The sequence below is a fragment of the Sitophilus oryzae genome, unplaced genomic scaffold (genome assembly GCF_002938485.1).
Source record: "Sitophilus oryzae breed Bouriz unplaced genomic scaffold, Soryzae_2.0 scaffold_41_pilon_pilon, whole genome shotgun sequence".
NCBI classification, from domain to species: domain Eukaryota; kingdom Metazoa; phylum Arthropoda; class Insecta; order Coleoptera; family Curculionidae; genus Sitophilus; species Sitophilus oryzae.
The window spans coordinates 4,669,414-4,692,615 of NW_022146996.1; the positions used below are offsets into that span (position 1 = coordinate 4,669,414).

The window sequence follows — 23,202 nt, forward strand, 5'->3', positions numbered from 1 at the left end:
TATTTAAAATTTGAGTGACAAGTGATTACTTCAAAATATTGTGAAAAAGACTGTATAAAATTAAGAAAATCTAATTGAGTTATTTTATTCAAAAAACAATAATTACAGTATGTGTTAATACAAAACAAGCAAGGGTTTATTTAAAAAAAAACACCACATACCAAAAAAGACATAAAAAAGATTTTCGGACAGTACATTAAACAAATTTCCTCCAACCACCAGAATGCCCAAAATTCCAAAACTGTCAATATCAACAATGAAAATGTCAATATCTGTCAATAATTTGATTTTTAACTGACACGAGACCCTTTGGTTATGATTTTACGGGTTCATTTCGTTTTGATTTTTTGAATTATTAGACAATTAATTTCCTAACTTCAGATTTTTTGGTAGTATTCTGTTTTAGATAATGTTTTTGTAAAAATGATGGGACAATTTGTGTTTTGTATAGACTCTTAGTTATTTTTTTATCATGGAGTTTAATTGTTGTACACCGGGTTTCTGAAGGATTGATTATTGATTATTAATTGCTATAGTCTGTCCAACGACAAGCGATAGATGTGTCTGTCATTTTATTTTCAAATTAGTTTATTTTATTTTACAAAGAATTAAGTTGGTACAATTGGAACGCATAGCAGAAAATTAATATGAATATTTATAATTTAAGTGACAAGTGATTACTTCAAAATATTGTGAAAAAGACTATAAAATTAAGAAAATCTAATTGAGTTATTTTATTCAAAAAACAATAATTACAGTATGTGTTAATACAAAACAAGCAAGGGTTTATTTAAAAAAAACACCACATACCAAAAAAGATATAAAAAAGATTTTCGGCTTTCAAGCTCAAGCAATTTCCTGCATTTATTGTTATATTTATCAATATTATTCAATATAATTATTATTTACCTATCGTGTGCTTCTGTTTTACAGACACTCCAGTTTTTGGTATAATATACAAGATAGTATACAAACTTTATTTGTGGCTGATACATCTCTCTGGCCATAATCTCTGGCAAACTGTCTCTGGGCACCGGATATTAACTGTAAACTATGGTCTGGGTCAACACTTAATTTTCCCGCGAGTTTTCCTCCAGTTAATTTTAAAAAGAACGAAACACACGTAATAACACAGTCCAAAATGCAAAATGCAAAATATTTATCATTTCTATTTGACATAATTTGACACAAAATTATAACCTATAAATTTGCAAGAGTTTGACAACTCTCAAAAATCTTAAGACGAGTTCACACGCATCGGCGTTCGTTTGTCGTTCATCTTTCCGTAAATAAAAAACCAATAATATTGAAATATGATATGTCATTTATGAAATAAACTAATAAAACTGGTTAAAAACAACAAGAGATGACGCATGACGGATTTATATATAAACCCATCCATAGTTAACTTAAAAAATATTAGAAACTTTTTTTAGTTAAATAAATGGATTGGTATGGACGTCATCTGTTTTTTTTTCTGTCATCGTCTGTCGAAATCTTACCTGAGAAAAAAAAACAGAGTATAGCAGATATTTAATTTTTTTACGGTACATGTAATGAATTACGGAAGCGCGTTGCGTTATATTGGCATGGTCAGCAAATGACTAAAACTGATATAATTTGTTTTTATTATTTCAGGTCTCAAACTGGGAATCTTGCCTACACCAAAATTATATAGCTGTTTCCTATTAACTTCAAAGGAAAGAAAATTATGAAAAACTCGCTGCTATTAGCGGAAAATCGCCAAAGATTTAATTATAACTGTAACGATTTAATATACACTATTTTACTAGTCTTTTTTTCTCTCGCAATATTTTTTTTTAATTAATATTTGACATATAAGAATACTCTGTATGCTTTTAATTAGGTTGATTTATCGTTTATAATATGTTCAAAGGAAAAATATAGCCAAAATAATTTTCAAAATATTGGTTCCAAAATATTTTAACATCTTGTGGTATTATTAGTAAAAATATTATTATTTTATTCCCACTATGAAATAAAATTAAAAATCCTACTGACCTGTTCTTTTTCTTCATCATCTTCGTATCCATAATCATCATGTTCATAACCATAATCACTAGAGGGAGGTGAATATTCTTTAACTGGTACTTTTTCAACTTCGTAGTGTTCAGGATCGGAAATAAAGGAATTAACTATTTTTTTGTGGATAATTTCTGGATCGTGTTCGTATTTCACATCAGCATTGTATCTAAAAAATGACACATTTACAATTTGTTGTGAAAAATGCTTTGAATAAAAAGATTTTAGAATGAGGTTAATATCAGTTATACAGGGTGTTCCAATATTCCGTAGGCATAGAACTACTACATATTTTTGGATTGGAATCCAAATAAGTTCCTTGGACACAATTTACCTCTATACAAAAGTGCTTTGTTTGTCTGTTAGACTAGAGGGCATCAAACTTTAAAAAAATAAACACATTTTTTTCAGATATTTTAAGAACCGTTATCCCGATAAAATTCGTATGTTCTTTCACTGGTTATACGTGTATTTGATTTAACATTTTTATTAAATTAATTAAAAATATGGGAGAGAGAGAGAGAGAGCAAGCATTTATAAGATGTTAATATTAATAAATAAAAAGTCTTAATATACAAAAAATGTTGAAGCAGACACCCTTATTCCAAAAGTGTATATTGAAAGAATAACAAGCAAATAACTTCTCAAAGGTTTTTGAAGATAAAGTGACTGAAAAAGCGAGATAAACATTTTTTCTTTAAATTTATCCAGTAAGTACATCCACACAGTTCGTCGACAAAGAAACCGCCGTTATCACATTGACAAAAGCAAAAGAAAATTGCGTTAAAACTGTATTTATTCGAGAAAACAGCTCGTTAGAGGGAAAGTGATGAAAAAACGAGCATCTTTCTTTGACAGACATAATTTTACGGTGTGTATTAATGCGACATAGCTGAAAGAAAAAAAACGGAGGGTAAATTTTATTTACTTTTTGTACCGTTTGTGATGTTTTCCATTACCGTAATATGAAAAGCAATATTAACTAATAATTGAAATATATTTTCCGTATTTAATCAGCAGGTTTTTTCAGTGATACTTATGCCCACTTGCACCGTTTGTATAAACTTTGTTTAAAGGCTAAACAGTGATTAACTATATAATATTTTATTATAGTTAATCACTGTTTAGCGTTTAAACAAAGTTTATACAAACGGTGCAAGTGGGCATTAATGTAGTTTAAAAATATGTAGACAATTAATTTCTAGATTCTGATTCGATTATACTATTTTTGCTACTAAAAAACTTTCAGATTTAAATTTTGTATTTCGTAACAACTCAATATTGTAAATAAACACCAAAATAAATGATATAATTGGAATGGTAAATTGTAATTTTATCGTCGCATCAATTCTGAAAGAAAAAAAGGATCTCATAAAAATATTTTAAAAACTATTTCTATAGTTTTCTTTAATAAAATTAGTGGATATTCTCTCGATCTCAAAAACCGATGCTCTAAAATAAAAAGCTTAAAAAACTACACATTTTGTACCGCAAGTTCACACGCAGTTTTGCAGCGCAGACGTGTCGGATGACATACATTTTGTCGATCCGTTCTATAGCTACAGGGCATCTGTAAGGGGGGAAAAGAAATTCTCTGCTGGCGTGCAATTCATGGACGTGTCATAAATATTTTAGATAACATTACTTACTTATACAAAAATGTCAAAAATACAAAATCAATTTTGTATCTTCAACGTTTTTTCCAAGTAAATGAGACAAAACAAAACTGAAGCTACTTAAGGAAAAAACTAAAGGTTATGAAAAATTGCTGGAATTTTATTAAATTGTTGATACAAATGCCATAATTGTATTTGTATAGAAAAAATAAATAATTTGCGAAATGTTTTCTGAAAGAAACTTAAAAATGTGAAATGAAAATGAAAGCGCTCCTGTAGAGCATCTGATAGGTAACTTCACTTCCCCTAGGAGATGCAAGACCTTGTCGTTGGTGGGGAAGCTCCTTGTCCGGTGCTGGAGGTATCTACTCTAGCACTTTAGCTCGGTCTAAGAAGCATCTCATTGTCTTGTCCCTGGCTGTAGTGTCGTGGCCAGGGAATTGCACCAAGACATATAACGATGCCGGACGGGGCTACGCCTGTCCATCATACCAGGCACCCTCTACTTACTGTGCTCATGTCTCGCGGGTAGAGGGTGTAAAGGGTCTTGGGTTAACCGCCTGGACCAAAAGGAGACAACCTCACCAAAGACCTAAATCCTACGATGGCGGGACCAGGTCAAAGGGATACGTGGCTAGATAGAGGACTAGCCATTACTGGCCTCAACCTTGGGGCATCAGGGGGCACCACATTGTGAATTTCTTTTCACCTCTTACTTCTGCATGCGGGACTTTGTAGAAATAGACCAACTATCCTAGCGATTCGTGGGAATACTATGAGATCTAGTATTAAAAACACCACCGGTAAAGCTGTGGAGAAGACCCCTAGCGACACTGGGAATATTACAAATGAAAGTTCCAAGGGACCAAATCCAAAGGAAACTACAGGAGGGGCGGCTGACACTTGCTTGGGATCATCCTCCACAAGTGGCACACGAGCTATCACCTTCTCCAGCAAGGGTCGGGAGCCTACATTTAGACCCAATAAGCAACATAAGCTACAGTTTCAAAAAAAAATCAGCTTAATGTTAATAAATCTTATAGTCATCAAATTGCGTTGTGATTTGTCAATCAACTTTTTGATTAGGTAAGTTTCTCATATTTATTATCACTGAACTTATTGGGATAACTAAATGCCATGATAACTTTGTCCAACAAAATAGATTTTCCAATTGCTCAGCCGGATAAATCAAAATAGTCGATTTAATGACTACAAATGAAAGAGAGAAACCGTTTTCAAAAATTGTCGCTAAGAAAAAAAGGGATAGATTCTATTAATTCTTAATTAGTCATTAAGCAACACAGAAAACTAAAACAGTATTTGAATAATTTCACTCAAACGTTCATAGGTAGCCCACACCCTTCAAATGTTAAGTAAATCATATTGTATATTTTCATCATGAGATATTACACACAAATTCAATTAAAAAAAATATATATTTTTTTTATTTAAATTGATGGACTGATAATACGTTTAACCTCAATTCTGCCTTAAATATTTTAAGAAACTCAGAAAAAGAACGTTTTTATTTCTTTGTAAACTGATTTTGACGAGTTCAAACATTTCTTAAAAACGAAAAGTTCGGAAAACACATTTTACCCATTTTTATCGGCTTTGTAGGAAACGATTTGGATCCGTCCATCTGGAAGTTTGACTCTGTACTCTCCGTTCGTGGCTTTGGCGTTTCGCACTTGCTGATGGGAGAAATCATCTCCCGTTTTCTTGTCTTTCACTTTATAGGCGAAGGCGTAATTCTTCTTATTCTGTAAAATAATAAAACGCGTATAATATTTAATAACAATTTTAAATTATTTTAAAAGTCTATACATGTATTTTATTATGTGTTTATTACTTAAAAATAAATAATAATATATTATTTAATGTTAAAAAAGTTTTAAACACTTATACACAAGTATAATAAGTAATTATGCTATTTAATTATTTATTAAACGTAATTCATTATAATCGCTCAAATAAAAAAGGATATTGCGTCAGTATGCATTTTTTATGGTATTAAGTAATTTTTTTCTCAAGCCTGCTACACATACGTAACCGTAGATGGAGCTGAAAGCAAAGTAGGGTTCTATTATAAATAGACATAATATAGAGAAGCGTAAAAAATGCCTTAACCCCTAGAAATGTGCTAATTTCTGCATTAGTACATCAGACCGATAGAAACAGCCAACTGATTACCGGTTTCGAGGAATTACCCATCATCAGGCCGACTTTGCTAGATCCTTCGATCTGACAAACAAGGCACACGGAGATGAAGCAGGCTAGATTTTACAATAGGCCGCTGGTCCCGAATTCTGTAACTTAGAAAACGCAACGCGCTGTTAGACGCTCAGCGTATATGACGTTAATTTTCGCTTGGCGCGCACTTAACTACCGATTTGGGTATTCTCATCTGACGCGCTTAGCGTCTTTACTGATTGCGCTAAGCGATTCGAAAACGGCAACCTTAAAGCAGTGGCGGCTCGTGACCCTTGTGACTGGGTAGGCGACAAAATTTTAGTTGCGCCTATTTGCCCCCCCCCTAATTTACATAATACCCTAACCCAGTTTGTAAATATATGTTATCTCTGGGTTAAAAACATAGCTCAAGAATATTTAGGACAAAACTAAAACAAAAATAACAGCCTTCAACGTAATGACATAATGATTGACATAATGTACAAGTATATATTTTTTTATCTATTACTATGGAGTCACTATGGCGTACATCATAGAATTTTATTTTATTTTTATTTATGTACGCAAACTTAAAAATTGGTAGTATTGAGAGAAAGAATAATTATGTTTTATATATTAAATTGATGAGTCGCTTAGTTATGGTCTCTTAATAAAGAAAAGTTATTTATTATTATATCAGTAAAATCATAAGATTGCAGAAGAGTTGTGAAAAGATCTTTTTAGATTAAAAGTAAGGCAAGTGACGATAAACGTTTATGTTTCATGGAATCTCTACTATAAATTTTAATGCATTTCAAACATGAAAAATGTCTCTCAACCCAACTACTTGTAAATGGTATAGTAACAAACAAAACAATCAATTTGGTAGCCTCTGGAAATATATTTCCAGGATAATTCTCCATAAATTATTTTATAATCGAAATTATCATATCTATTATTAATACCTGCAATTTATTCATTAATTTAAGTTGGTTAATATAATTTTTTGTTTGTTAAATCACTATTAAATGCGTTGGAAATGTATCAATATAACAAGTTTATTAAATCAGATGTTAAATGCGTTGGAACATTTTTATAGGATTCTTTAAATTTCGGATCCGAAAGAGATAAATAAAAATAATTGCGATATACGAGTACCTATCTGCAAACCTTATTTCTAAATGTATAACGGTGTTATCTAATATTTCATAAAACAAAATTCGCAAAATTATTTGACTTAGCCGCTTTTATTAACATATCAAATTGAAATAGCACACTGAGACTTTTCTGTAATATCTGTTGTATATTCTTCTTGTACCGAATAAAATAACGCGCCTTTTTATTTCGGATTCTTTTATTTCTGTGGCGTGTTCTGAAATACAACCGGTTATATCATTTTGAATAATCTCGGACAAGCCCAAAAAATGTTTCCAATTTGCTTTAAACGTTTTTTGAATTTTCATATAAAAGTTTTAAATGCTACGTATAATGAATCATATGAAATATCCCCTTAGCGAAATGTGATAAATCCTCTTATGAAATATCTGGAATAACCCCTTAACTTCTAAGCCTACCGAGCCTCCACGACTTCATGCGAAGGCGACCGGAGATTTCGCCTAAGCAACGCCTTAATACAACTCCGACTTACGTCGCGTCGCTACCGCACGAGTTATACAAAGAGACAGAAGACTACCGTACGTCGTGCATCGACTCTGATACTAGGCAATGCAGAAGTCGCCGAACAAAGGCACTCCAACGGTCAAAATTATTTAGTGATATTTTATACCAGCGATAGTGAATATTTTAATATACAAGACAAATATTAAAATATTATTGATTATTAAAACACACTTCCGTGTATTAACATATTAACAGTATTTTTATGTATTGGCAACATTAATAGTAAATAATGTAATGTAATAAACCGCTTAAATTCTGTCTAAATTTTAGGGTAGGCGCCGCCTACCTTGCGTACCCTGAGGAGCCGCCACTGTCTTAAAGGTCGTTTTGCTTGTCGAACTGTCAGTGAAAATAGAAAAAAATTGTGATTCTGTGCGTTCTCTAGCTCTTTAGTGAAAAATACTTCTGCTTCTATAAATTCCTGAATAAATAATTGATAATTTATTACTTGGCAGCTATAGATATTGAGTCAAAAATTTGACTGTTAGATACCTGAGAAATTGCGTTGCTGCCAGTATGTGCTCAGCGCGTATCCAGAAAACGATTCGCATGGTAACGAGAATACCAAAATCGACTGCTTGGCGTTCCGCTAATCGAATACTATCGCTTACTGCTTTGAGAGCGTAACGTTTTTATGCCGAAGTTCCAGAATTCGGGCCCTCGTTTTATTTGGTTGTACGATTCGTATGATATGTGTGACTACCACTAGTTAGCGAGAGTATCTAGTTCTCGGCAATAGTAGTAGTACACTCAAGTGCGATTTTTGCGTTTTGTTTTTCAGATCGTAGACTACAGCAAAGTCGGCCCGATCATGAGGTCCCCGAAATCGGTCAACGGATGGCTGTTTCCTTCGGTCAGATAAACTTAATGCAGACATTAGCACACTTGTAGGGGTTAAGACGTTTTTACTTTTCTATATAATAATAACAAAAGCGCTGATATAAAATATAACTTCTACAGAAAAACTACTATAAAATAAACAGAATAGTATATAATATCAAATATCTTGGACCATGTATTATGTATATAACGCAGAAACAATATACAGACAAATAGAAAAATATCAAAGGTTTATATTAGTTATTATTATTTATGGTTGTAAATTCCACAAATCATGCAATTTATTCGTTTCATCGCACATAATTATTGTCTTACTTTCCAAAAACGATAGTGTTTAGATTTTTAACAAGAAATACACATAAGATGAAACTTATATGGGAAAGAGCCGACCAACAGACTAGAAGAGAAAGCGCAAAAAGTAGGCTTAGTGTTTAATGAGAAGAAAACTAATTTTATGGACAGGTCAGATATGGATTTTGAGAAGGGAAGATAGTGAGAGTTAACGATTCAAGTTTGAGGAAGAAGATATATTCACATATCTAGGAACTGTATTTCTAAGAGAACCAAATGTAACTCAGGAAATTGTGGCAAGAATAATCGCAGGAAATAGCTGTGTTACCGCACTACAGAAAATAATTAACAAGTAAGAACATCTCTAGGAGTCTAAAAATCAGAATGTACCAAACAATGATACGACCAATAGTGCTGTATGCATGTGAAATGTGGACGTTCAATGCAATGGAAAGTTCGTGGCTAGAGATTTGGTAAAGAAAAATACTGAGGATAATTTTTGGAGGAAAGAAGGTGGACAACATATGGGACCAAAAGAATAAATGAAGAATTAAAGCAACTATATGGGGCACCGAGTATAACGGGAGTAGCAAGAGCTCAAAGATTAAGATGTGTGTGTGTGTGTGTGGTTGGGACAGATTGAAAAAATGACTGAAGCAAGAGTTCCTAATATGATAATGAAACGTGAAATAGGTGGAAATAGAAGGAGGGGCAGACCCAGAACCGGATGGAAAAAGGATGTTGAAGAGGACTTGAGAAGTACAAGTGGATGGATGGAGAATAAAGACGAAAAACAGAAACAAGTGGAGAAATATAACCAATCAAGCCAAGGTATCTATGGGTATATAATAGCTCTAAACGCCTAAAAGGGTCATTTAGGCTTATAGAGCTATTATATACCCATAGATACCTCGTTACGATTTAAATTACATGTTACTAAACTTGTTCAAAAATCGTTTATAATATAAGATTGCTACTTTCTAACAGCTACATACTAAACATGGCTCTGGAAAAGAATTTAAAAAGTACAAAATGCCTGCTGTCGTTTAATCTTTAGACTAAGGAAACATGATGACACTTAAAAGTTTAAAGAACTTCATTAACTTAAATGCTTTTAAAAGTCTCACCATTTACTCTAGACCGTCCTAGATTACAATCTAAAAATCAACATAAATGAAGTTGCAGTATAGTGTTTAGAAATAGGTTTATTTCTTCACTATCATTCACTATATAATAGGAAATAGAAGGACGGGTAGACCGAGAACCAGATGGAAAAAGGACGTCGAAGAGGACTTGAGAAGTACAAAAGTGCATGGATGGAAAATAAAGGCGGAAAACAGAAACAAATGGAGAAAGATAACCAATCAAGCCAAGGTATCTATGGGTATATAATAGCTCTAAAAGCCTAAAAGGCTCATTTAGACCCATAGATACCTCTTTACGATTTAAATTACATGTTACTAAACTTGTTAAAAAATCGTTTATAATATAAGATTGCTAGTTTCTAAGAGCTACATACTAAATATGAATCTAGAAAAGAATTGAAAAAGAACAAAATACCTGCTGTTATTTAATTTTTAGAGTAAGGAAACGTGACGACACTTAAAAGGTTAAAGAACTTCATTAGCTTAAATGCTTTTAAAAGTCTCACCATTTACACTAGACCGTCTAAGCCATCCTAGATGACAATCTAAAAATCAACATAAATGAAGTTGTAGTATAGTGTTTAAAAATAGCTTTATTTCTTCACTAATTTTAATATTAATTATCAAGATTATATACATATAAAATACTATACATATAAAAACAGTAACCATCGTTTTTTCCTCCCTCCGTCATGTGCTTTCTGTATTATACGAACAAAATTTGGAACTATGCACGAAATTTTCTTCGAAATAAGAAAAAAATGCCTTGGTAATTTATAACTATTACTTCGTGCCATTAATTTGAAGCGTCTGCTTCCACCATGTAAAGCTACTTTATTCAAGAAAAAGACAATTTAGATAGTTTGGCCGTTATGGTCTGGCTGAAATATATGACTGGTGCTTTATTTCACGAGCTTGTTGCCCGCTAGAACCCAACAAAGAAACTGTCTGAAAACTAGGTCGCCAGTTATAATAGAATTCGATTTGAAGGGCATGAGTATATAGCGGGTTAGTATTAAGCTGGGAAAAAGTGACCTGGACATAGTTTAGTTATACAAATAGATGTCCAAATCATATACGGGATTAAATAACCGAAGAAGGATTTTGATAAATCATAAGATAAAAAGAGGAGTATTAAAACTTATAAAAATTGTTAAAAACAAATACTATAAATAATAGAAAAACTTTAAAGTAAAAACCGAAAGTATCCACACAAGAAATACAAACCAGATATTAAAGAAAAAAATGCGTAAGTTGTCTCATATTTATATGATTATTATACAATATAGTACAAGAGGACAACGTCAGAAAAACAAGTATTTTATGAAAGCTGGCTCTTTAATATATCGTTTACTATGCTCTCTGGAACAGCATGCGGCCAGTCTGGCTGCCGGTAAACGTTGCGTTTCTTACTGCGCATTGAAAGAAGATTCTATATTCTTTATTAGTCCTTTAAATTATAATATTTAGATTCTGATAGTAAAGTATTAAATAATTCTGGATATTCAAAAAAAAATTAATACTTTACTATCAGAATAAAAATGAAAACAAAATAAAAAAGTTTTTACCCTGACCCGGTCTCGAACTCTGAATCCTCGGTTCGTAGTCGGAAATTCTACGCGCTACGCTATGGAGACTTGTTCAATTTATATTCAATGCTAGAATTTAACGGACTAAAGCAGTACTGAACGCGATACACAGCTTTGTACACAACAATGCCATCGCGGTTTACACCTCGCATTAGTATATCACTGATTGGCAAATTAGAGGAAACCAAGAATGTTTTTCTCATTTTATCAGCAAAGTCGCAAAAAGTCGCAGTATTTTATTTTACTGTGTGAAAGCCCAATGTTTACTAAGTAAAACATATATAGACAATATGCTGAATTCTTCGAAATGCGCAACTAAATCTCTAAGTATAATAAAAATGTCACAAATTTAATCAAATTTTCTGAACGCCTAACTTTTAGTTGCAAAAAAAATCGTTAGTGTAGAGAATATCAAAATAAATAATACGTTTTTGTAGAATACATACCTGCAGCTTGCTGAGCCATTTTCAATCAAAACAATAATATAAACGTAAAAAGAGCACAAGAACAACAACAATTTATAATTTTAAATATAAAATTTAGCCATTTACGTCTTATCTGTGAGCAGTAACAACTTTGACGTTTCATTGAAACGAATGAATGCAACTAAACACACCCATAGCAACGCTATTCATGGCAGACATGATTTAACTTATCATTTATCTTTTTTTGGGAAATCTTAAACACATTTGCTTTTTCGAATTTCGATCACCTTTTTCATGCTAATACCCCACCGTGCGACCCCAAGAACAAGTCTACGAGGTTTTTCTCGCAAAAAAGATCGTGAAAATCGTGCTTTTTTTAAATGTGCTTGTATATTTTAGAAAACTTAATCTCTGATATTACCATGGTTATGGTTTTACTCTATGGTTAAAGAAATGCAATACAAAATACATTTCCAGATTTTCTTTGACCCAAATGTAAACACATAAATATACACATACCAAATATTTATTTATATTTTGATTTGATCACAGATTTAATATAAAAACATCTTTTCAAGATTTGGTATTACCATTGGTACCATCAAATTGTGAAAGGTTCTTATAAATCTTCTTATATTCTTTTTGTTATAAATATCAAAAATCATGCACTATATATATTTTATTATGTCATATCTTGATAAAATGGCAATAGTCCCGCAATTGTCAAGTAGATAACCAAAAAGCACGTAATATGTACCCTAAAAATGTAAACAAAGCCCTAAATGTAAACAACTCCTTAACTAATAAATAAACAACTGTGGTATTGTCAAATTGATTTTTGAAAGCTGAAATTGACGTGTATGATTTTAGTTCTCTTATTTCGAATTATTGATGCAGAAATAAATAAGTGCTAATATTTTCAGGGTTGGTAGATCTCGATAAAAGAAACATATTTTCTCTTTATCGTTATTCAAGTCCAAAATAACAGACCTGTTCAAGTTTGAAAATTTAAAAAAAAATGATTTATGTTTAAAAGAAATTGAGGGCCACTGGATTTTTTTTCTGTATTTGCATCCATTTGCATTCTTTAACCGTAGAGTAAAACCATAACCACGGTAATATCGGAGATTAAAGGAAAATTTGCGGTGAACAGGCAGTTTATCATCATGTGTAGAAAATATATAATTACGAGTATATAAAATAGACTATTATAGTGAGAACTATAGGTACTTTAATGATTATACCATACGATCGGGGGAATGACAATTGATGATAATTTTTGCGAGGTCAAGCCCTAGACGTCAACGCCGACCCGTAATCTTTATTTTTTAATGGCGCTTACTGCCAGTTGGCCTTAAGAAGACTATAATTTATTCTATTATTGAATAAACATTATTTTAACTGGTGTAGTTTAAAATAAAATTTGTAGGTTAAAATGCCAGAAAAAAAACTGGAAATCGATTGGTGTGTCTGGAAACGTCCTATCCTTTATTAATCTTTCTATAATTAGTGTTAATTTTGACAAGTTTTATGACAATTAAATAAGTAAATGACGTCTAGGGATAGACCTCGTCAAAATTATCATCGACTGTCATTCTCCTGCCATTTTTGCTGCCGTTTTTATCCTAATGTAGAAATTTAAAACTTTTAGAGTTAAACCGGTTAAATTAATATACAGGGTGGCCCATCGAAAACGTTCCGCAAGGCATAAAGGCCAGGGTAATTTTTTTTTAAACTTTTGCCCCAAAAATGATTGTCAAATCTTCAACCCTCCAAGCGGGGGTGTCATCCCTCAATTTTTTTCAAATGGGAAGGGGGGTCAAGTGGTACCGCAATGAAAAGGGCTGTCTATTCTCTATACTTTCCCGCTTTGTTTTTGAAAATCGGTCGAGTCATTGAGAAAATATGAAGGATTGAAATTTGAAAAGTTTATTTAAACATTTATCAGAGTAAATGATAAGGATAAATTCCTTCGACCAATTTGCTGTTTTGTTATTATTTCTAGATGTTTACGCATTTTTTCACTTGCCACAAGGTTGAACGATCAGGTTAGGTAGAGTGTACTTTCTTTTTAAACGGTGTAGTTAATCGGCACAACTGTCGGTACTGGGCTGAGGACAACCCCAGGGTTTTTCACGAGGTGCACACACAAAACCCTCAGAAATTGAAAGTGTGGGCTGGTATTTCTAGAAAATCTATTGTGAGTCTTTTTTTCTTCCTGGAAATCTAACAGGATTTACTGGAAAATACCATCGACCTAGCCCTAACTGATATCATAGAGAACAATCCTGGATACGTTGAAGCAGAACTGATATTTCAACAAGATGGTGCACCTCCACATTACTCTCAAAATGTGCGTAATTATTTAAACAATAACTTTCCCGTTCGGTGGATAAGACAAAGGGGTGCAATTAAGTAGCCTCACCGGTCACCCGACTTGACTCCTTTAGACTTTTTTCTATGGGGACACACAAAAAGTAAAGTGTATAGCACTCCACCCGCCTCATTAGAAGACCTGCGAAGACGAATTATTGATGTTTGTCGCGAAGTGACACCGCAAGTTCTTCAGAATGTTCTAGAACGGATTGAAAATAATTTGTTTTGCTGTATTGAGGTTGACGGGCAACATTTTCAGCATTTGCTTCATTGATAAGATAAGTTTTTTTTTAATTAATTCAAATTCAATTGAAAAAAAAATCCCCTGGCTGTTATGCCTTGCGGAACGTTTTCGATGGGCCACCCTGTATACAAGGTACAGTACGTCTGTCCGTTCTGTGGCCACGGGGTATCCGTGAGAGGGGAAACGATATTCTCTCGATGTTTTTCCTAAAAAATTACACGACGCGTCCCATCAATAAAAATTCGACAAATTTGCAAGTAGCCAATAAAATGAGTGGGCGGAGCGATTTGCGGTGACGTACTCGTCAAGTCGACGTATAAAATATATTGCTGTTTATTTAAATGTTTTTTGCCCGCATTCCTTTCATAGACACAGATCCAGCAGACGAACTGTATACATGATTGTTGGTGTTTTAATAAGCTGTAAAACAATGTTTTATCACTTTCAGGTTTTGTTCAAATGTCATAATTAACCTTGGTTTTCCTATAAATATTTAATAGGAAGCATTAAGCAGTACGCTGAATTAGTACGCTATAAACCAAGAGGATAAACCGTGAGTATCCCAAAAGAAGATGACAAAATGAAGACGGATATTTTCGTTTCAATGAAAAATTATAACGATATTTTTTAGCCGAAAGAAATATTGTAATTTTTGGATAATTTAAGAATAATTTTTGGGACATTTTTACTCAGTAGGCCATCTATATATTTACTGACAGATCCTGTTAGTTCCGATAAAACATATAATAACACAATGCTAAATATGTTTTAACATCATTTTATCCAGTAAACAGTAAAGTATCTTATTCGTGCCTTGCTTATAATCCAAACTTCGCTACGTGACCGGAAACACCCCTTGTTCAAACGTAAATCCGCTATCGGTCCAAAACGATCCCAACAGCGCCCACTATCCTCTCCATTTTATCCCTCAAAAAATATAAATATAACGGGCAAAATAAAAAATATAATAATATATAAACGGGCAAACAGGCCAACCAGGAAGAAATGCAGCCGGGATTCCTTAGCCAATTTGCATAGCGGATGTTATGAGACTGATACGAGGCAGCTAGCCAGTTGTTGGTTAAAAAATTTATACGATAAAGTTTTGGAAGACTTTGTGCGATGTCGAATAAAACATTTTTTCATCATGTTTCAAATATAATAATGCCAAATTTTACTAATAATATAAAAAATCGCTTTTATTCACCTCGCTAGTCTAATGATTTTTTTTTGTTTTTTTTATCTACACTGAGCATAATAAACAGACATTAGAAATTGGCTTAGGATAATAAATATTACCAAAAAGTATAAATCAGTTATTATATTATTTTATAACTATATATCAATTTGTTTTCGCTGTACAGAGTATCCCATTTTGGTTGCAATTAAAGATATAATGCTTATTATTAAAGATAGAACCACGAACCCAAGATACTTGTTGTGAAACCAAAGATTTCGTTAACAAAATGTTCATGGTCTCCTTAGTTTCTATGATATAGCGTATATTTAAAACTTCAAGCACACCTTGTATTTCAGTTATCTAATAACTTATTAAAAAGCAATAACAGATTATTACGAAATTTTTGTCCGAAATGCAGTAGCAGTAGTTTTGATTTCTTAATATTTTCGTTCTTTGCCGAGAAGAATAATTATTTCTTCTTTTCACAGAACCATCAAAAAAATATACACAGATATACACAGTTTAATAAATAATGACAAGAATCATAATATTTATATTACACATGTAAAATTTTACAGTGGGCCATTCAAAAGAATCGTTTTTGATAAGTTTTCAAGCAAATGAGATAGGAGGAATAGGTCGAATTGCAACATTTTCAAAATAACCATGTATCATTTAAATTAAAAGTCCGCGACAATTTTTGTCTACAATCTTTGGTTTCAGAAAAAGACACAAGTTTGACCAAATCACTGAATTAATTTTGCAATGCGTTTTATGTAACATAACCGTCTAAACTTGAAAAACCATATCCATTGATTTAAACAAGTTCAAATGGTGTTGTTAAAATGGCGTCAAGTAATTATAAATAAAATATGAGTATATCCAGGGTGAGTCTTAAATAAGTGCAAATATTTTAGGGGTAGTATATTTCGACCCCAAAAACACGATTATGAAGTTTTTTCGTGAAAAGAAATGTGAAAAATTAGAATATTTATTAGTTTTTAGCTAAAAACATAATTTCTTGATAATATGACAACATAGGTAGTAGATTAAATTTAGAAGAAAGAAAATCCAGAAAAGATGCTGTGGTTCTTAAAATTTTGTAAAAAAAAATATTTTTTTTGATTTTTTCAAAGTATTTCACTTTCAGTTCACTCAGTTATTTTGGATTTATCTTAAAAACAAAAGCAAAGAGAAAATATGTTCCTTTTATCGCGATCTATCAACTCTGAAAATAGTTGCACTTATTTAAGACGCTTTATTATGCTGTATATGGAACACAGAATCTGAACTATAAAATTAGTTAAAGAACAATAATTTCTAGCTTTAGCCAAGGGTACTAAATTTTTTTTCCAACAAAAGATAATTTAAATTCAATTGGTCGACATCCACCCTTAAGCTAGTTTGTGTGATATCTGGTTTGCTGTAGGATCATTATATAGGACAAATAAAGTAATGTAGCGTATTTTTTTGTTACATCTTTCTAAATCATAGAGTCATAAAAAAGTAAAAATGAAATCCTGAATATCCGGTTTTTTTTAATCTTCGGAAGTATTCTGAAATTTTAAACTTTTAAGGTGAAATTTCGAGCATCATCTAATTGCGTAAATTTGCAGAGGCAAACTTACGCAATTAGATGATGCTCGAAATTTCACCTTAAAATTTTATTTAACCGATCTCGTACCTCTTCCAAATTCCGAGTTGCCACTGATGATACTCAAATTTTACACCTTGTACCTTAATGATATGTAAAGATTGATAATTCTACACTTACTGACGGTCCACTATATTTACTCAATTCATGTGCAGGATGGGACAACACTTTTGCCCCATGGTCAGCTAAAGCATCATAGTAAATCTCATTGTCGTATTCATCCTGAAATAGAAAAAATATTTATTTTAGAATCATAATAACGAATTATTAACTTTTCGAAATAGAATATCCGATTAAAATATTTTATTCGTTTCTGATTGCCTTCATTACATTATGCCTGTTTATAAAAGCGCTCAGGATTATTTCATTATAATAAATTTAATTGGTAGAACGCACCGAACGGTTCGAATTTGTTATTTCAAATGTTACCGAATATTAATCTGGCCAACACGGCGCTATTCTCAATTAAATAAATAATTTCCATTGGAACGGATCCATAAAAAAATAAAAAAATAAATATTTACAATGGAAATTTATTTCCGCCATAAGCAATATTTACTTCACCGCAACTAACTTATCCGTAAATAAATTTGAATTATGTGTTGGATTTTTACACGAGTATAAACACAATGTAATGTAAAAAATATATAAAAAATATATATATGTATAAAAATATTTATTAATTATTGACAAAGTAATGAAATAAACGCATCTGCTAATTTTTACAGACAATTTATTTCATATATGTTTACAACAAAATACTGCTTCTTGTGCTTTTATTAGCCCAACTAGTTAAAATACAGTTAAAATATTAGTCCAACTGGAAACCACGCAGAGATATATTTACTTGGGCAGGGAACTAAACAGCCAGCTAGACCACTATAAGGAAATCAGAAGAAAGATTGAAAGGGCTGGTTTCCTCAACATGCAAAAGTTTTTTTTGGCATTCGATAATAGCTATGCCAACAAGGCTGAAGATATTAAAATGTAATATATAGCCCCTGCTTCAATATGGATGCGAAACAAGAACGCTAAAACAGGAAGACATCAAACGACTTAATGGTTTTGAAATATGGACGTCGTTCAACAGTCTTTTGGTGCATGCATGATGGACATCATACTAAAATTTGAAGCGTTTTGGTTTTACCTTATTAAGTAACCGTTACTGTTATCAGGTAGTAATTGTTAATTTTGAAGTTTAACTTGGTATAATGCCATTTTAACAGAACGTCAACGATTTTTGTAGACGTAACTGTTTAAAAAAAAACTAAAGTGTTCTCGAATAGTTGTATTTAGATATTTTAAATAGTTTTTTCTTTGTTCTTTGTTTTTTTTTGCTCCCGACGACGGAAAGAGATATACTTTCGAAATGTTAAGCATTTTCTTGTCCGTTAGGAAAATATGTTTATTAGTAAACCACTGCTGACAATTAGTCTCCTTTGGATTAATGCAGCAGTGTTTACAAATATAACTATTTTATTTTGTAGATTTTCTTACAGTGGCGAAATACTCATAGGAGTTTTTTGAACAGATGAATCCGCTACAGTGGTATAGACAATTTTTATAAAATACAGTATTATTCTCTGTTTTACTGCCTGAAATACATGACTGTAATGGGTATAATTAAAATTTCCACGAATTGGTATCTGCACTAAAAAGTTTTATTTCTGCATAACTCAAGTTATACTCAATAGAATTGAAAAAAATACATAAATTGATATTATGGTACTTTCCTAATTTTGTTATGTATGTTACAAATGTAAAAAAGTATAATAAATACAACAACTATATACAATATAACAACAATCTTACAATACAATAACAATCTTGAAATTTGTTATATTTACCCATATCTGATAAGCACCCACGAGGTTTTATAAAAGTCGGTGCCTCTGGTTCATCCATTACTTTTCATATTTTTTTGGAAACTATTGCACGCTATGCATGTAACTGTTTATGAAGCATCTTTCTAAAATTCACAATATCTCCATGCAATTCAAGTCCCAATACAAAATCTCTAAAAAATTGTAGACTTTGCCATAAAACGAATTATAAAATAAACAAAATAATCCAAGAAAGCTCAACAAATCTGCAAAAATGCAAATCACATTCAAATGTGTCAATTCAGATATCGAACAAAACTGTCAAGAATGAGGTATGTCAATATATGATATGTCAATACCATGGATGCATATAATATAAAAATAGTATTAGATTTATATCTTAAGTGTGATACAGTCATAAACTAAACACGTAGAATATTTTGCATTTTGCATGGAAACGAGACCAGACACAAAAGGCCATTTTAATGCAAGGCTCGTATCCCCTCGAACGCCCATATTAGGAGCGCGGCGTCCACAGTCAGACGCTCGCTAATATGGCTGCACAATATTGCGAAAATGTTTATAATAAGGCGAATTATTAGGGCCGTAAAATCTTTTATGTGTTTATGTTGGGCCCGCGCAAATATTTTACATAACAAAGGGATGAAATATTAAGGATTTTTTACTTTTAAAGTTTTGAAAGATGCGTCTCGGGTTTGTTTTAAATTTATTCTTGCTGGAATTTGTTATTCCGTTGTTTCCCTTTGCTTTTTAGTACAAAAATTCTGAAACTATTTAAAGCAAAGTTGTTAATTTGTGACTATTTAGAACATGCGTACAATATACTCTCGAGTTATGAATACGATTTAACATAAAATTTAATAAGTTTTGAAATCGATTTTACTAAAAGTTGGGACAAGAAAGAGTAAGAAATTGTAAGACAGCATTTATTTTTTGACAACATAATGCTGTTATATACAGAAATAGAAATGGTGTTTTAGTAAATGATGTTCTAGTAAAGCTTGACTAAAATGTAAATTCACATTTAAAGTATACTTGTGAATACGATTTTTTATTCTCTGTAAAAATAATCTGCAAATGTGAATTTAAACGTTGATGATAATTTTACCTTCTAGGTTGTGTCAGATGGTTTTTTACCAGTAAATATGCCCGTGATATATTTATTTACTGCTAATGTATAACTTCCGTTTCGATTTCAATATTGTAGTTTCCTATATTAACTGGGGTATGCTTTCTAATAGATACTATGCTGAAACAAGACCAAAATATTGCGACAATAGTGACTTATTCATTTTATTATGAAAAATATCATAGTAAATAATTATGATTTATAATATAAGATTTGCTCCTTAACTCTTTTAATACAAATATTTAATAACAACAATTAGCGCCTAAGACAAATTTTACGTAAATTAATTTTTAAAAAATATTATCTGCATGTGTTTACATCACTATATAAATATTTTTGTACATAAGTATATTTTAACACACAAAGTGTGATACAATCATAAACTAAACACGTAGAATATTTTGCATTTTGCATGGAAACGAGACCAGATACAAAAGGCCATTTTAATGCAAGGCTCGTATCCCCTCGAACGCCCATATTAGGAGAGCGGCGTCCACAGTCAGACGCTCGCTAATATGGCTGCACAATATTGCGAAAATGTTTATAATAAGGCGAATTATTAGGGCCGTAAAATCTTTTATGTGTTTATGTTGGGCCCGCGCAAATATTTTACATAACAAAGGGATGAAATATTACGGATTTTTTACTTTTAAAGTTTTGAAAGATGCGTCTCGGGTTTGTTTTAAATTTATTCTTGCTAGAATTTGTTATTCCGTTGTTTCCCTTTGCTTTTTAGTACAAAAATTCTGAAACTATTTTAAGCAAAGTTGTTAATTTATGACTATTTAGAACATGCGTACCATATACTCTAGAGTTATGAATACGATTTAACATAAAATTTAATAAGTTTTGAAATCGATTTTACTAAAAGTTGGGACAAGAAAGAGTAAGAAATTGTAAGACAGTATTTATTTTTTGACAACATAATGCTGTTATATACAGAAATAGAAATGGTGTTTTAGTAAATGATGTTGTAGTAAAGCTTGACTAATATGTAAATTCAAATTCAAAGTATACTTGTGAATACGATTTTTATTCTCTGTAAAAATAACCTGCAAATGTGAATTTAAACGTTGATGATAATTTTACCTTTTAGGTTGTGTCAGATGATTTTTTAACAGTAAATATGCCCGTGATATATTTATTTACTGCTAATGTATAACTTCCGTTTCGATTTCAATATTGTAGTTTCCTATATTAACTGGGGTATGCTTTCTAATAGATACTATGCTGAAACAAGACCACAATATTGCGACAATAGTGACCTATTCATTTTATTATGAAAAATATCATAGTATATAATAATTATGATTTATAATATAAGATTTGCTCCTTAACTCTTTTAATACAAATATTTAATAACAACAATTAACGCCTAAGACAAATCTTACGTAAATTAATTATTAAAAAATATTATCTGCATGTGTTTACATCACTATATAAAGATTTTTGTACATAAATATTATATATATATAAGTATATTTTAACACACAAAGTGTGATACAGTCATAAACTAAACACGTAGAATGTTTTGCATTTTGCATGGAAACGAGACCAGATACAAAAGGCCATTTTAATGCAAGGCTCGTATCCCCTCGAACGCCCATATTAGGAGCGCGGCGTCCACAGTCAGACGCTCGCTAATATGGCTGCACAATATTGCGAAAATGTTTATAATAAGGCAAATTATTAGGGCCGTAAAACCTTTTATATGTTTATGTTGGGCCGGTGCAAATATTTTACATGACAAAGGGATGAAATATTAAGGATTGTTTACTTTGAAAGTCATGATCTCGGGTTTGTTTTATATTCATTCTTGTTGGAATTTATTATTCCGTTGCTTCGCTTTGCTTTTTAATACAGAAATTCTGAAACTATTTTAAGCAAAGTTGTTAATTTATGACTATTTTGAATATGCGTACCATATACTCGAGTTATGAACTTATTTTTTGACAACATAATGCTGTTATACAGAAATAAAAATGGTGTTTTTATAAGCTTATTTATATTATTTTCTCAAATATGATGTTTATATGTTATAGTAATGTTTGACTAAAATGTAAATTCACATTCAAAGTTTACTAGTGAATATTATTTTTATTCTCTGTAAAAATAACTAACAAATGTGAATTTAAGAGTTCATGATAATTTTACCCGTTAGATTGTGTGAGATGATTCTTTTAGCAGTAAACATGCCCGTGATATATTTATTTACTGCTACTGTTTCGATTTCAATATTGTAGTTTCCTATATTAACTGGGGTATGCTTTATTCCATTTTTCATAAAAAAGAGACCAGATACAAAATTTAAAAAAAAATTAATGCAAGACTCGTATCCCCTCGAACGTCCACATTAGGAGCAATGCGTCCACAGTCAGGCGCTCGCAAATATGGCTGCACAATATTGCGAAAATGTTTATAATAAGGCGAATTATGAGGGCCGTAAAATCTTTTATGTGTTTATGTTGGACCGGCACAAATATTTTACATGACAAAGGGATGAAATATTAAGGATTTTCTACTTTGAAAGTTTTGAAAGACGCGTCTCGGGTTTGTTTTACATTTATTCTTGCTGGAATTTGTTATTCCGTTGCTTCCCTTTGCTTTTTAGTTCAAAAATTCTGAAACTATTTTAAGCAAAGTTGTTAATTTATGACTATATAGAACATGCGTACAATCTACTCTCGAGTTATGAATATGATTTAACATAAAATTTAACAAGTTTCGAAATCGCTTTTACTAAAAGTTGTGAGAAGAAAGAGCAAGAAATTGTAAAAAAGCTCTTATTTTTTGACAACATAATGTTACACAGAAATAAAAATGGTGTTTTTATAAGCTTATTTATATTATTTTCTCAAATAAGTAGTAGTTCGACTTCGACATCGAAATGAATATGTCGTGTATGTGAGTGCTCTCCGCAGTTCGACTAGAAATTGTAAGTTATATTGACTCTATTTGTGCTAACGGCGTTTCA

General features: G+C 31.6%; 1 protein-coding gene across 1 annotated transcript in view; it reads right to left on the bottom strand.

Moving 5' to 3' along the window:
* LOC115885719 overlaps positions 1-23,202 on the bottom strand; it is a 145,781-nt gene that overhangs the window by 11,900 nt on the left and 110,679 nt on the right. The window contains exons 3-5 of the mRNA XM_030904707.1: positions 17,376-17,477; positions 5,259-5,422; positions 2,023-2,212 (exon numbers count right to left, since the gene is read on the bottom strand). Coding sequence (XP_030760567.1) covers positions 2,023-2,212; positions 5,259-5,422; positions 17,376-17,477 — 456 coding nt within the window. The remainder of the gene's footprint in view (positions 1-2,022; positions 2,213-5,258; positions 5,423-17,375; positions 17,478-23,202) is intronic.